Raw genomic sequence first — 15342 nt, forward strand, 5'->3', positions numbered from 1 at the left:
CTGTCCTAAGCTATCTCTAGAGTGACATTTCTACATTTCAATGCATACCTGGATATTTCCAGTTGGCTCCCGTGCCATTATCTCTAATGCACAATATAAAAAATATAATTTCTAAAATTAGTTCTTTCAGACCTAAGACTTTTCACCAATATTACAACTATTCTCAAGCTGAAAATACTGGAGTTAAAGGACCATATGATCATCTTTGAGTCACTTATTTCTATCTCTGCTTCTATAGTTTGCCACTAAGTCTTAAAGTTATTTTCCTCTACTGCATGTTGAAAATCCACTTATTTTTGCCCATTCCCACTACTGTGGTTCCAGTCTGAGCCCCAATTACTTCAGCCTCATATTGCTACAACTCTGTGCTAGCTGGCATCCAGACCCACGCATCTTATCTTCCTAGTTTATTCTGTATATGCTGACAGATAAAACAGTGCTTTCATCAGGTCCTTGCTCCTACCACTTATTGAACGAGGCCAAAAATACTGATCCTGACATTTATAGCCTTCTACAAATTCACCCCAGGCTCTAGCTCACATCTCTGGAGCTTTAAACTACCCAATTTTCTGTGAACGCTTTTAATGTTTTTGTTTTTCTTTCTCCAAATACTGAGCTTGTATAATTGATCTTATTTTCTCTCCTTCCTACTTATTCTAATGTTATGGTACAAGTCAAGTCCCAGCCCATCCTTTAGGTCTTTCTTCAGTGCTGTAGCCTCAAATGATTGCTTTTGCAATGGATCAGTTTCAGTCTTTAACTACCACTCGTTTCGTGATGTTACTGGTGATCTCATTTCCCTAACCGGATATAATCTCCTTGGCTTGAACATACGCATCTTTTGCTGACATTCATGGCTCTTTCTACACAGTCTTCTGAATTCAAACACAGTTGAATCAGTGACTGAAACAAGAAAGTCTGATGTATGGGAGAGGATGGGGGTAGCTTCTCTATAGTCTTTGCTGATTGATCCTAATCCTTACCATATAATTATTCTAATCATCAAAAAAAAAAACAGCGCAGGTTGGCATTTTAGTCTCTTATCAGATAAGAACAAAGATGAAAACAGCAAGAATCTGACAGGTCAATCATGCAGAGTTCTGAAAACAGCCATGACCATCAAAGGAAGAAAATTCTACCTTTTTGCCACTAGCAAAAGATATTTCTATACTCTTAATTCTCCTCATTTCATGTTTCTGTAGGAATATAGGCTCTAAGAAAAAGCAAAAGCATCTTTAATCACCCAAGGCAACAAAGAAAAAGGCTATCTTCATATGGAAGTCAAAGGGGTTCTTCTGAATGTATTTATGCAGAAATGATTTGTTATAATGCAATTTTCTCTTCCCAGATATACTGAGAATAGAAGAGATTGCTAAAATAGAGTAAGTTGTCTGACAAATATGCCAAGATGAGAAAATATTATTTAAGTACAGGCCGAGGACAAGGCACCAGTAACAGGAAATGAAGAATGGAACAGTGAGAAAGGCAGGAGAAAGTAGCTTCGAGGAAGCTAGAGGAAACTCCCCTTTTCATGCTGGGAGCAGGCGATAGTATTAGATACTATGAAGTAGACACACCCAGGAGGAGGAATGCACAGAGGTTTTCAGATTTGGAAATAAGACCGTTGCCAGTAATCACAAAAAGAACAGTTTCCATGCAGATTGTGTGTTGAAAACCAAAAGATCCATGTCAATAATGTTGCTTTTATGCCTACCATGACCTCTGTGCACATTCCCTGGGGCCATGATCTAACTGGAAGGGGGAAGGAATTAATGCTGAAGGAAGACTTACTGTGTACAAACCACTGTGGGGATCTTTATGTTCTCAGCCTCTGAGGGAGGAAATGAATGAACCACAGTTGTGCAGTGGTTAAGGAATAATTTGGAACTGAAGCTGTTTTCACACTTGTGCTGTTTTACCATATCTCAGGTTTCCTCCCGTGCTATTTTATAAAAATAAGGCTTACATCTGTTTTACCTAACTTCATTTCACACTTTGATCCCTGGGTATTATCTGTGCATAGACTGTAGAATACGAAAATTGGAAAAATTCTGAAAAAACATTTGGTCCAACCCTCTTTTCTTTTTTTTTTCATTTAAATTAACTGAGACCCAGGAAGGTGAGGGGATGAGCAAGCCTCACCCTGTGTTAGTGAAAGAACTAGACTAAAACTCACGTTTCCTGATTCCCAAACTCAAGCCTGCTTCATTATAAACTCTACATAGGGCCCGAATTGAATGCAGCTGTATGCTTGGCTCAGGAGGAATGAGCAAGGTAGAACAAGAAGCTCTTTTATCACTCAATTTCTCAATGCATGGTTTGAAATGGGGAGAATGACTTTCAATTCTAAGTACCTAAGTCTCTCTAACAGTAATAGGAGATAGTTATGTTTTCGCCATAGCTGATGGTGGAGGATAAATAAGGAAAATTAAGCTTATGAAATAAAATTCTAAAAATCGCTAGGTAGTTAATATTCTTTATAAACTAAATTTTAGGTTTCAAATAAAGATTTCCAAAAGGACGATGATAAAAATAGAAGATGTTATTCCCAAGTTAAAAAAGCAACCTTTTCACTGTCAAGGATCAAAATCGATGAAAACTGGAATTCTGTGTGTTCAGACTTTTGCATCATCACCACATACATGACTACAAATGAGGGGGCAAAACACATTTTTATGAATTAAAAAAGGTGGCTGTGTGTTTAATTACATAGTCAGCTACATTTTAAGTATGTAGCAGGAACTTACATGCTCAAAGTCAATATAAGTAAAAACAATCATATCCTCTAAAGGCTGAACTTGCTACGAGTATAAACAACATGTTCCAAAGCTTGGAATGTATTATCCACAATATCTCATAAATAACCACACTACCCAGTAAATGTTGGAAACGTTTCTGTCACTCATTTCTGCAAGATTCCATGTTATTTAGTATGCAGACAGATTGCAGTCCACATATAGCAGGTTTTGAGTAAATAAATCTGCCATTTAAAAATCAGTACCGAGTATGAACAGGATTGGGCATAGCCATGGCAACATTAGGAATGTCACTGCTGAGAATTTCTGGAAAGTTAACCAATTATAGTATGTTATATGCATGCACATATATAGTTCATATGGGCAAGGATTTAAGGATCTCATTGACTGTTAGGGGGACAAGCAAACTGTTATGGAATGCCATGATCCAAAAACTAACCAAAAAATCCCAAACAAGCTGCAGGGTGCAGTATAGTCCTAACCTTCTCAAGAGCTTGCTTTGGTTATCTTCTAAATATGAATGAGGGAAAAATTCAACCAGAGGAGTTATAGGCTCCTGTCCAAGAACAAAGGACACAATTTAAAAGGATGAGTTTCCATGTTGCCGTGTCAGGTGGAATGGGTAGAAGTGGACTGAGGTCTGTCGCTCTGGTCGCTAAGCATGGTGCATGGCATCAGAGCGACAGACTCATAAAGCTAGTGGTTAAGTGGGTGGTGATGGAGAAATGAAAGCCAATCAAGTGTGGAGTGGAGCCTCCCACCTCTTGCCTGGCGTCCAGGCCCACAACCTTCCTGCGCTCCGGGGCTGTCCTGTCGCACACTCCAAGGGACCAACTGGCACCTGCGCCATTTGTGAGTCTTCCACCTGCAAGGAAAGAACAGAAGCCTCATAGGGAGGAGGCGAAAATGCCAGGCAAAGCACAGAGAGATGGTGGCATGGAAACATGACTTTGACCACTACTAGTGGGAATATATTTCACACTGCTCCATCCTATCTAAATGTAATTTGGATCTCTATCAAGACATTGTAAAAAGCAGCATTAAATGTATTATACAAGTACTTTCTATGGCCATGGAGACAAAAGTTCATCATTGTCAATTTCTATAGAAATGAACTCTATAGAGGCATTTAGCCTTCTTTTTTTAAATTGAAGTATAGTTGATACTTGTCACATTTTATTAGGACTGCCATCAGATGTATCAGATAATAGAAGTGAGGCATTCCATTTAAATAAGGTATGTTTATTTTATATTCGAATTATGAAACTGTATTCAAGTCATGAGTCTTCTGTATGGTATCTTTTGGTTAGCATTGCTGGGGTAACTGAGAAACTGCAATTATAATATTTTACAAAAACAAATCTCCGAAATAAATAAGTTTGGGGCTGATAGTTGTCAGTCAGTGTTCAGAGTAAACATGCATTTATACTGTTTGTCATATCAGAATTAAATACAGAGAAAATAAGATGGCAAATTTGCCATCAGATTCATCAGATTCATCTTCTTTTGTGATCACACATTCCATCAGTTAATGCTGTAATATATCATCTGTCATCAGATTGCAATTATATACCACATCAAGTTTCAGTTAGGTGCTTTCTTTTAACAGTTACGAGGAAAAATTTTCCTAATAATTATCAGGATGATGATATATATCTTGAATAACATGCATTCTCCTTGAGGGGGCCACAAATGAGCAGCACAGATATCTTATTAGGATCACTGAAATAAAGATGTCATTTTGTGAACTGGAACGCCAGCATTTATGAAGAACAGGTGCTCTTTGGAGTCAGGGGAGGAATGCTTAGGCTATTTCCTCTACCAGGAAAAGAACTGCTTATGTGTTTCATAATTATTAACCATTTCTCTGAATTTCTTATAGTTTATATCACCGTAAGACACTTACTCCAATCCCTAGAGCTAGCGACACAATTTGGAAATTTACAGAAATATTTGTCTCCCTGGAGATAATTTTGGTAACAGGGCAGCTCCCATAAAGAGGCAAGAGATGGTACACACAGCCATAACTAGCGCAAACTCCACCGAGCCGGCTGGACCATCCTTGGCTTTCTTTTCTCCTCGTTGGAAAGAAATCAGTCTTGGAGTATTTGCTCAGTGCATGGCTTACAATGGTTCTCCTTTAATCCCATTACCTGTAGCTCTGGCACACCTGAGGGGCCTCACAGACTTTCTCTTCATAGAGCGGGTCCGTGCAGTCCCTGCCTCCATTGGCTGGCAGCTGAATGATGACCCGGTGCCGAGACTGCTTTCTGACTCCGGAGTCCCCTGGAATGAGGCAGCTTTTTAACTGCTGTACCCTGCTCTGATAAAACAATCTCCAAATACCAGCCCGTGTGAAGAAATTACATTGCTTCCAGCTACATGTGCTTTGACATCCCTGAACGAGAGGTCTCATCTAGTCTCATCATTTTCTAAATTCTCCAGACCCTTATACTGAGAACCAAACCAAGTTATATTCCAAAATGTGAAAAACAGAGAAAAAAGTTCCATAGTCAACTAGCCTTGCTAATGTGCAGATACAAAGTAATTGCTCTTTTGTATATTTCTTTCCCCTTGAGAAATACGACAGATCTAATTAATTTATCTTCCTCTACCTTAAGTTTATTTTTATGCCATTTCACACGGTCCTGTTTACCACACGGGACTCATACAGTTCTAATGAATCTTTCTTAGGAGACTATATTCAATGTTTTAATGTGAAATTTTATTTCTTTGTTATTCACTTAATTTGAAATGCATACCTCATAAATTATTCTAGTCATTTATTATTCATGTTAAACAGTCTAAGATCTTCAATGCAGGTCACACTCTAAACATCAGGGCTGTAAGTAGTGAAACGAAAGTGGTTTCTTAGAGACAGAATTTTTACAGAAGCATTCAGAGTACCAATTACTCTAAGTAAATAACTCCAAATTATGTTTAAAAAAACCAATGGAAATAATTAAGATTTACCTTCAATGAAGATATCAACTTGACAGTATTACTCATCTAAAGATGTCCAAATATTTTAGTATTTGAAAGAGACAATGTACAAGACTTGCCAACTTTAATAAAAGATATTCTAATTTATAATATATACACCCTTTAAGGACAAACGACCACATGGCACAATTTTACTTACATTAGAATTCCCTGAAGAATTATTTTAATAGAGTCCCCCTGATGCATTTACATTTTTTGCAAGATCATTAAATATGTGATATGCAGATATAAGAACAGAGAAATTTAGAAGGGCTAGCAGTCCCTAACAATGGATGTTTAATAAAAAATTAAATGAAACTAAGTTATTGCATTAGTAGGAAAACGTGATTTGACAATTAGAACTTTCTAATAAGGGACATCTTTCCTCATGAAGTCGGGGTATCCCTCAACATGGTCTGGGCAAGTGACTCCCAGCAATGTGGACTGAAGATTTCCATAATAGAGGGAAGAAAGAATCAGATTAAAGATTCCTAAATGTCTGACTACATAGGAGAATTTCTTTCAAAAACTGAAAGTAAGGGGCACCTGGATGGATCAGTCCTTAAGCGTCTGCCTTTGGCTCAGGTCATGATCCCAGGGTCCTGGGATCGAGTCCCCCCATGGGGCTCCCTCCTCCACGGGAGGTCTGTTTCTCCCTCTCCCACTCCCCCCTGCTTGTGTTCCCTCTCTCACTGTGTCTCTGTCAAATAAATAAATAAAATCTTAAAAAAAAAAAAAACCCTGAAAATAAAAACAAAAACAGATTTCTCAGCTTATACCCAGAACTACTAAGCCAGAATCTTTGGGGGCTGGATTTGGGAATCTGGTTTTTACAAAGCTTGCCAGGGAATTGTGAATGAAGAGTTAGTTTGAGATCTACTGGAATAGACAACCTTGTATATCTTATCCCAATTTTAGATTCTAGGGTTCACATGTAAATTTTTAAGATCATTCCCATTATGGGGGAAACCCGTACTCCTAGTGATTGTATTAACTATTTCAGTGAATAATTAGAATATGACAGGTAATAAAGTAGGGAATTGGGGGCTGGAGGTAGTGGTAGCAGAGAATTAAAGCATTTGAAAATATTATCAAAGACTTTTTTTTAATTGTAACAATAGCATTTTAAATGCCAGTTGCAATCTCTACATATTAAATATCATTTATCTAGGAAAGATCTAAGAAATGTCAGTGGGACTTCTAATAAAATTGCTAATGCTGCCTCCATCCATTATGTTGTTCCAATGGCCCCTATTTTAAAGCCCAGGTGATAAATTCCTCTAGTAATTTAGAGCTAGGAAAATTTTGTTTCCCTTGACAATCTGTTAAGACTCTTACTTTGATTCCCTGTTCCTCTTACAGGCTTCTATTTTTTGCTTTGTTCACCAGAATCTCAAGGCTAATTTTCTTCCCCTGCAAGAGCTTACCTTAACTTTGACTTTATCGTATAATTTTTCTCTTCCTCTCCCGTTTCCCCAACTCTATGTACTACCTGACTCCATCCTTCTTTTACACTTTCTCTTCTTCTTCTCTTTTTAATGTTATGATCTGTCTTTCATCTTTTTAAAAGAGTATACAAACCACATATTCATTCTTATCGTTTGTTTAACACTGGGAGGAGGAAGGAGGTGGTTGTTTGTTTAACAAGGGAAGAAAGAAAGAACATGGAGGAGCGGGTCTTTGTTTCCCGGATGGTCAAGATTCTCATAGTGAGTAGCTCGCCAACCCTTCTCTACCTGCAGGCAGACAACAGAGACGGAATTGAGACCCAGGAATCTGCAACCTGGAAGAGACAATGAGTTCAGCCTCAGTGGCCCCTTATACACAAAAGCTCCTCGTCACTAACTATCACCTGGGACACAGGCAGTGCTGTTCAGGTTTGAGAAGCAGCAGGTAGTGTTTCAATCCTACTTCATTTTTTGACTTGAAAGCAAATATTTCACCTCAGGTACAACTCTGAAACATTCTAGTGTCTTTTCATCACAACGTCCACAAGCTTGTATTTGATATATAAGATCACAATAACTCTTTTCACTTCCATAATTGATTCCACAGTGGCAATCTGCTTATTCTTAAAAAAGTTCAAATACCTTGACCTCGTGCAGCCCACAGAACAGAGACTGTGAGCTGATGAAAGGAGAACATTCCAAACATGTAACACGGACAGAGGAAGTTTAATGGGGTTACACAGGAAGTGTCATGATATCCATGTTTCTATCCACCGGGAGGTGCGCTGACTCTCAGATCTCAGTTAGGAAATTACTTGTATACTCAAAGAAACAGCACTGTGGAGCTCAGCCAGGTTATAGAGCCCTCAGATCAGAATGCAGACAAAGGGAGAGCTACAGCACATATTTAAAAAGAAAAGTGGATGGTTTCTCACTAATAACTTGAGCTGGCAAACTTGGAATTTTACAACCTTCACAGTTTTCTGTATGCATTTGCACCCAATTTATTGTATGTGGTTGATAGACATGCATAGTTTCCATTTATCTTTGTGTATTAGCACGGAGAACACCAGTCACACATGGTAAGGATTTAATAAATATTTGCTGAATGAGCACACATTTATTTCACTTCTCAACTGGATTGTTAGTTAGCATCTTCTATTTCTTTTTATCCACGTCCTTATAGCAGGAAGCACCTGGGTAAGAAGTTTGTGCACTGAGGATTAATAAAAAATAAGGGATCGTTTTGTTCATTGGAAATAATAAACATGGGGAAAATAGAGAAATATTCCTGTAGTGTTTATACTTGAAAATATCTATCTAGAATAGAAATAGAAAAAAGGGATTGGATATTCAGAAAACAATTATGTGATAATGAGGCACACAGACTCAGAGGGTATGCAATCTCTCATGTAGTCATAGCATTTTACAGATTAAGACATTCAAGATAAATTTCACCAGAGAATTTACTTGATGGGAGGACTTAAAGGGCAGGCAAAACTAAGATTTGTTAAGCTAGATGGGGAATGAATGGCAGGCTGGAGCAGCAGAGTGCTAGGAAATTGAAAGGGAAATGTTTCATGCAAGAAGCAAAATGTAAAGGTAGTTTTCATACGTTTGGGGGTAATTCTAGTGCCATATTGCTTCAGGGCATAGAATAGATTTCTCTGCAATATACTTTCTAGCTCTCAAGTCAATAAATGCAGTTTAGAAAAAAGGAGTGAACAGAATTTGAACAGTAAAATTATTATTTAATCAAAAGTATTGATATTTTTAAGATTATAGTTACAAGTAATTTATATGCATGAATGTTTCCTATTTTTAAGAAAAGTCCTGTGTAAAACTTATAAAAATTTGGAAAAAGTTAACAAGTGTATTGATTTGGGGATTAAAACTACTCTCTACTCCATACTGATCTTTATTGGCATTGATTTTTCAAGACACATCTTGAGAGAGGGCTGAATAACATTTCAAATAATTCTTTTTGTTCTTCCTGGCATGCTAAGCTATTCTAATCCATCTTCTGCAATACTACAGTGTAACTTTACCTCTTTAAAGTGATTTTTATTTTATTTATTTATTTATTTAAAGAATTTTCTTCCCCCTTTTTTTTTTTATAAGATTTTATTTATTTATTCATGAGAGACGGTGGGAGAGGGGGCGGAGGGAGAAGCAGACTCCCAAGGAGCAGGGAGCCCGATGCGGGACTTGATCCCAGGTCCCTGGGATCATGACCTGAGCCGAAGGCAGATGCTTAACCATCTGAGCCATCCAGGCACCCTAAAGTGATTTTTAAAGGGAGGGTGGCTCCACATTTTCATAAGTCTAAAACTCTAATAAGATTTAGACTTTACCTGCAGAATTAAAAAAAAAAACACTCTATCCTTGAGTTAATTTTCTGTTGCTATTATCTATCCTTGAACATAGAACTCCATTTACTATTTTTAATTGTGTGCTGAAATCAGTGTTATTTCACTGAGGCTTGGATTATTCCCATTTCATACCAAATAATGAAAAAAAAAAAAAACCAAAAACAAAACCCTAACCACATGTCATTGCTTTTTTTCCCCTTACAACAATAGGCTAGTTTTCTATAACACCACTGTATTGTTATTATCAGTTAAGGCAGTCCTATAGGCAAAAACAGAAAAGGCTTCTCCAGGACCACAATGCATCTTGGCACTGTTGTCCAACAGCAACGCCCTCTCCCACCCCCTAGGCTTTATTTCCTCAATACACAATTAAAGTTATTCTTTTAAAGTCTGAGCGCCTAGGTTTAGGGTTTCTGAAAGCCTTTTGTTATATGAGGTTCAGTACAGAGCTTCCAAGTAGAACAAGCAGGGCTGGTCTCCTGCTCCTGCTGAGATGACCTGCGCTCGACTGAAACAGCCCTGCCTCTCGGAGAGCTTCCTGTCACAGGACAGCAGGTTTCTGAGCTGGCATTCTTGCACTCCTTGGCCACCACCACTCGGGAGCTCCAGGGAGAGAACAGTAGCCTAGTGGCACCATGCATTTTAATTCACAGCAGTTACTAAATCCTTCAAGAGACCAGCCCAACTAAACTCATTCTATATCTCACATATCTGTCACTCACCACAAGAAACTAGCACCGCTACCACCCCCCCTCCTGACACCCCCACATGTCTTCCATCATCATCTGGACCCACAGCACTCCCTACCTGTGTAACCTGATTTTCAATTTCTCATTTTATTCCATCCTCTAATCTTTCCACCTTGACACCCATTAGAACACATGGTCTCTCATCTTCTATCTCTTCTTGGAAAGTTTCCTTCCTATTTTTTGCCAGTGGAAGCTGATTCTAGCCATGTCCTAGACTTCTCTTCTCCTTTTATCTTTAAAAATCTCCAACTCCTCTGTCATCAACATTCCATCAGCCATCCACCTTGTAGCCACCAGCTACCAACATTTCATTAATTAACAACTGTAGAATGTCCCTCAATGAAATCCTTTCTCTTCCTACCCCTGCCACCACTCTACTGGCTTTGGCAACCACACGGTTATTCCATGCAAGGTGCTGGGCTCTGAATTACTGTACCGCCTCATCTTCAATGACCTTTTCCTCCATTTCAAATCAATTACTAGCGCTTTCCATTCACCCCTTGATGTTATTATCATTAGTACTTGCATACTCTCATCTTAAAACATCTTACTTTCCCGTCATTCCTCCTAATCTTCCAGTTCAATGACTTCAGTTCTCATTTTACTAAAATTCTTCAAACTCAATTGAGACTGCCAGTCCACTTTCCTTATTACTTTTTCATTATCTATCATTCCCTTCACAACCTCACTTCCATCCCAAACCAACTTAGATTATACTTCATTATTACAATGAGGACTCCTCTGAAAACACCCTTGATTCCCTGTTCCTCTCTTTTTTCCTTGTACTCTCCTGGGAAAGCCCCAATTCTAATCAAAGCCAATTATTTGGTTACACTTTTTCTGCACTCAGGCAGCTGAACATGGCTGGAGAAACAATGACAACTGTGTTGAGCAATCCCTTTTTAAAGACATAACTAAGTGGGCACTCCATGTTGCCTAGAAATTCTACATGTTATTAGCTTGTCTGCTTTTGCATTCTCCAAGATGATGTCACATCTTCTTTTCTTTCCTCAATCCCCCTGCACCTATGCCTTGATCCTTCATACTCATTGAGAGATTAGAACCATCACTAAATGCCTGGTCTCATACCACCAGACTGTAAACTTCTTGAGAACAAGGAACATTGATTTCCTTATTTACTGCTATAACCTTTATATTTAAAATTGTGCTTGGCACATTATATTTATTTGAGAAATCTTTGTAGAAAGAAAAAATGAATAATTGCTCAAAATAATATATATGATGTTTAATGACATAATGAGCATTTAAAAATAATTATCACTAAACATAACAAATACTTAACAAATAATAATCACATTTTTTTCTTCATCATGATCTAAATACTTTTCTCACACTGGTACACAAGCTTCTAAGAAAGACTGCATTTAGTAAGTCAAATTAAAACATTCACTAGACAGGGGCACCTGGGTAGTTCAGTTGTTAAGCGTCTGCCTTTGGCTCAGGTAATGATCCCAGAGTCCTGGGATCGAGCCCCGCGTCGGGCTGCCTGCTCAGCAGGAAGCCTGCTTCTCCCTCTCCCACTACCCCTGCTTGTGTTCCCTCTCTCGTGTACTCTTTTTCTGTCAAATAAAAAAAAAATAAAATCTTTAAAAAAAACATTCACTAGACTTTGACCACATGCAGCATGAAGGTTATTTCCTATAGGAACTTAAATAAAAAGAAAATATGGGATGGATGGATGGATAAATCAATCAATCATTAAAAGGCTAAGCAATAAATTATATGTCAGTTGAATCATGGTTCACAAAGCATAGAGCCCTTTACCATATATTATCTCATTTGTGCCACAGAACAACTCATAGATGTTATAAGCAAGGCTTGGAGAGCTTAAGTATCTTGCGCAAGTTTACCTGGCTGCTAAGTGGCCAAGATAGGGGTTCAAACAAGATTTGCTGATTTAAAGTCCACTCATTCCATTATACCATAAAACCTACTACTTACATGTATGCCCAAAAACTAAAAATTGTGTCCTGCTATACATAAGTCCAATTTGGTCTTCCATAACTTGTCTCCATTCTTCTTCCCAACTTCACATCTTGAGTTTTCTCCCTGCCCTCTGGGCTCCAATGGGCTAGTTGTCATTTTCCTCTCAAACAACAGACATTCACATGGTCATCCAAGAGTTTTCCTGATGCTTTTGGTCATCTCTTGGGATTCTTTTATGTGTTCCCTCTTTTAAAAGATTGCTTCCACTTTCATTTCAACAAGATTTTCCCTACTATTTGTTCCCTCAATAATTTCCCTCTTCCCTTCCTTACAGCTCTGTTTTACCACTAAATCTTATTATCAAGTCTTAACATTATCTGGTTTATACTGAAGAGTTTTACATTTTAGAACTTGTATTATTTTATTCTATAATTTAAATGAAATCAAAACCTTCATTGAAGTCAGGGACTGTGTCTTCTCTACAGGGCCATTAATGTACTAGTTATATATAGGAATCAATAAATAAGAAATCCAGTAAGTTTTTATGCATATATATACAGATGAGTATTAATTTAATTAACATGTACATAGTATTTACAGTCTATTTATCTGTCTGCTAAATTTTATTTAAAGGGCCTTATATAAGTAATCATAGTTTGTCACATAATTTTAAAAAAATTATAAATGGTCAGAGAAGAACAAATCACTTTCTTAGTACTGTAAAAATCAGCAGAAATCAAAATAAAAATTATATTATTTGATTTTAAATTATAGAATTTTTATAATTAAATTATATCTTTTGTTTCTTTATATATAATACATAATAAAATAAATGCATTTTTAAGAACTTAGAGAAGAAAATTCATAGGCTACTAAACCAGTTTCTAATACCTGGATATATCCCAATATTCCAAAATAATTTCAAATGAAGACCTAAAGAAATGAGAAAAATTTACCCGATTCCTCACTTTTGTGACTATCCTAGATTCAATTTAATGGAATATTTTGTGTTTTCCAACTTTATTTCCTTGAAATACTTTAGAGCATTTCAAGTTTTATTTTAAAATACTTTACTCAGTACAAAGAAATATTTAATATAAGAAAAAGGCAAAGGTTTTTCCCCACCTTCAAAAATTTCACTTAAAAATGGTGTTAGTTTATTAATTACACGATTATAAGTGTAACTGCACATATTTTGGAATTATTAGTAAATGGCCTTATTTCATACTAACATGAACATTAAGTATAAAACAGTAAGAATAAAATTTGAAAGTACATGAATTCCATGTAATAAATAACCTTTTTTATTGTAGTGATGAATAACTAACATTTACCACAGAAATACTGACTGATAAAGTACAATTCTGTTGCTGATTATGACCAAGCCAAATGATATGTTATTTAGTTTTTAAGAAAATAAGAGAGGAAAATGGAAAAATTGTCAGTGACACTGCTTTATGACTAAGTTTAATGCCATTAACATTGTTTTGAAAATATTAATGTTTAAAACTTTTTGCACCAAAACCTAATGTTTAGATATCTTAAAAGACCTTTAAAATCAAAATTTTATATCCTTGCTCACTTTATGGTTTAATTTTATTTGATGTTTCAAAGGTACCTAAAATTTTTTAGAAAGCATAAAAAGGAACTCATGTTTTAACTGTATAAAGTGATAATCACACTGTAAAAACACTCCATTAAATTTATGATCTCATATAATATCTTAAGGATTTAAATAATTTTTGGCAATTTAAAATAGTTGTTAATCTAGAAGTTGATTCTTCTTTTTTTTAAATGATTTCACTTGTTTAGAGAGAAAGAGTAAACGGTGGAAAGGACAGAGGGAGCGAGAATCTCAAGCAGGCTCTGCACTGAGTGTGGAACATGGACACGGGGCTGATCTCATGACCCTGAGATCATGACCTGAGCCAAAATCAAGAGTCAGATGCTTAACCAACTGGGCCACCCCGGCCCCCCTAGAAGTTGATTCTTAATTGAATCTCTTTAGTAAGAGTCCAGAAGCATAAATAAAATAAAAGCATAAAAGAAATTTAAGAAAAACTGTCTGTATTTGCTGGGAGAGTAAAATTAAAAAAAAAAAAAAAAAGAGAGACAGTATCACCCGTGACACTGAGAGAAAATTTGCTCAGGTATTGCATAAGTCACCTGGAGGATACTGATATCTTTCTCAGCAGCAATAAGAAAGGACCCCATCCTGGAGGGCAAAGAATTATCAAAGTGTCTGCCATGATATTAAAGAGTCTTTGTAAGTAATAAAAGCAACACCAAACCAAACTGGGAACAAATCCTCATCCTGCAAATGCCTCATGGCACCTAAGTGCTGGAAGAGGTACAATCCGGCCATTTTTCTCTTTCCTTTATTCCCAACCTTGGGGGCTGCATAATTGAATCTATGGTGCATCTGGGCCCATGGCTATCTGTTTCTTGCCAGTAAGAGGGCTGGAAGCCATGAGTACTGATAAGATTGCTGTACATTCTTTTTGAAATACACAGGGATACTATACATTCTTTTAGAATTAATGTTAAAGGAAATCTTATTAATATAATAAAGCCTAGGATCCATTCATTTTGATCTACATCATACAGTCTTAAATCAGTTTTTGGCTTAAAACTCATTTGTTTGGTTCTTTAAAGCTGTGCTATTTTCTAGAAGGAAACTAGAATTTTATGGCATGCATGACAAACCAGGATTACCCAGCCCCATGTAAGAATCACAAACATGCTCAGCCAGAAGAACTTGCAGGTCCTGCCTGGTGAGTGTTTTCTAGGTGAGTGGCCTTCAGCACTCTGTAGCTCATACCTTCTTTACATGAGGAGGGGCATGATGTCCAGTCACTATATGGTGTCACAATACAGTCCTTCCTACAAGGAAGCAGACAGGGCCTCACTGTTTCAGGTCGAAGGCTTTCAGGACACCTAGAAAATGCAAAGGGAAATTATTTTGCCTCTTTGGTAACCCAAAAAACCAGGTAACTTAGTATCTTTAAATCTTTCATTACTAAAATTGCTAAACAGTCACCAACCTGTATTATTTAACTTCCTATTTGTTTTTGCTAAGAATTTTACA

At 37.0% G+C, this 15342-nt stretch overlaps 1 protein-coding gene across 7 annotated transcripts in view; it reads right to left on the reverse strand.

Annotated features, from left to right (window-relative positions):
- The window catches only part of THSD7A (thrombospondin type 1 domain containing 7A), a 431400-nt gene that overhangs the window by 72028 nt on the left and 344030 nt on the right, over positions 1 to 15342 (reverse strand). For 6 of the 7 annotated variants that reach the window (XM_027574085.2, XM_027574084.2, XM_027574088.2 and 3 more), the window contains 3 exons: positions 15076 to 15191; positions 4910 to 5042; positions 3518 to 3621 (listed from right to left, as the gene is read on the reverse strand). In XM_027574085.2, coding sequence (XP_027429886.1) covers positions 3518 to 3621; positions 4910 to 5042; positions 15076 to 15191 — 353 coding nt within the window. The remainder of the gene's footprint in view (positions 1 to 3517; positions 3622 to 4909; positions 5043 to 15075; positions 15192 to 15342) is intronic. The other variant, XM_027574087.2, reaches the window with a different exon arrangement.

The sequence above is a fragment of the Zalophus californianus genome, chromosome 12 (assembly GCF_009762305.2).
Source record: "Zalophus californianus isolate mZalCal1 chromosome 12, mZalCal1.pri.v2, whole genome shotgun sequence".
Classification (NCBI taxonomy): domain Eukaryota; kingdom Metazoa; phylum Chordata; class Mammalia; order Carnivora; family Otariidae; genus Zalophus; species Zalophus californianus.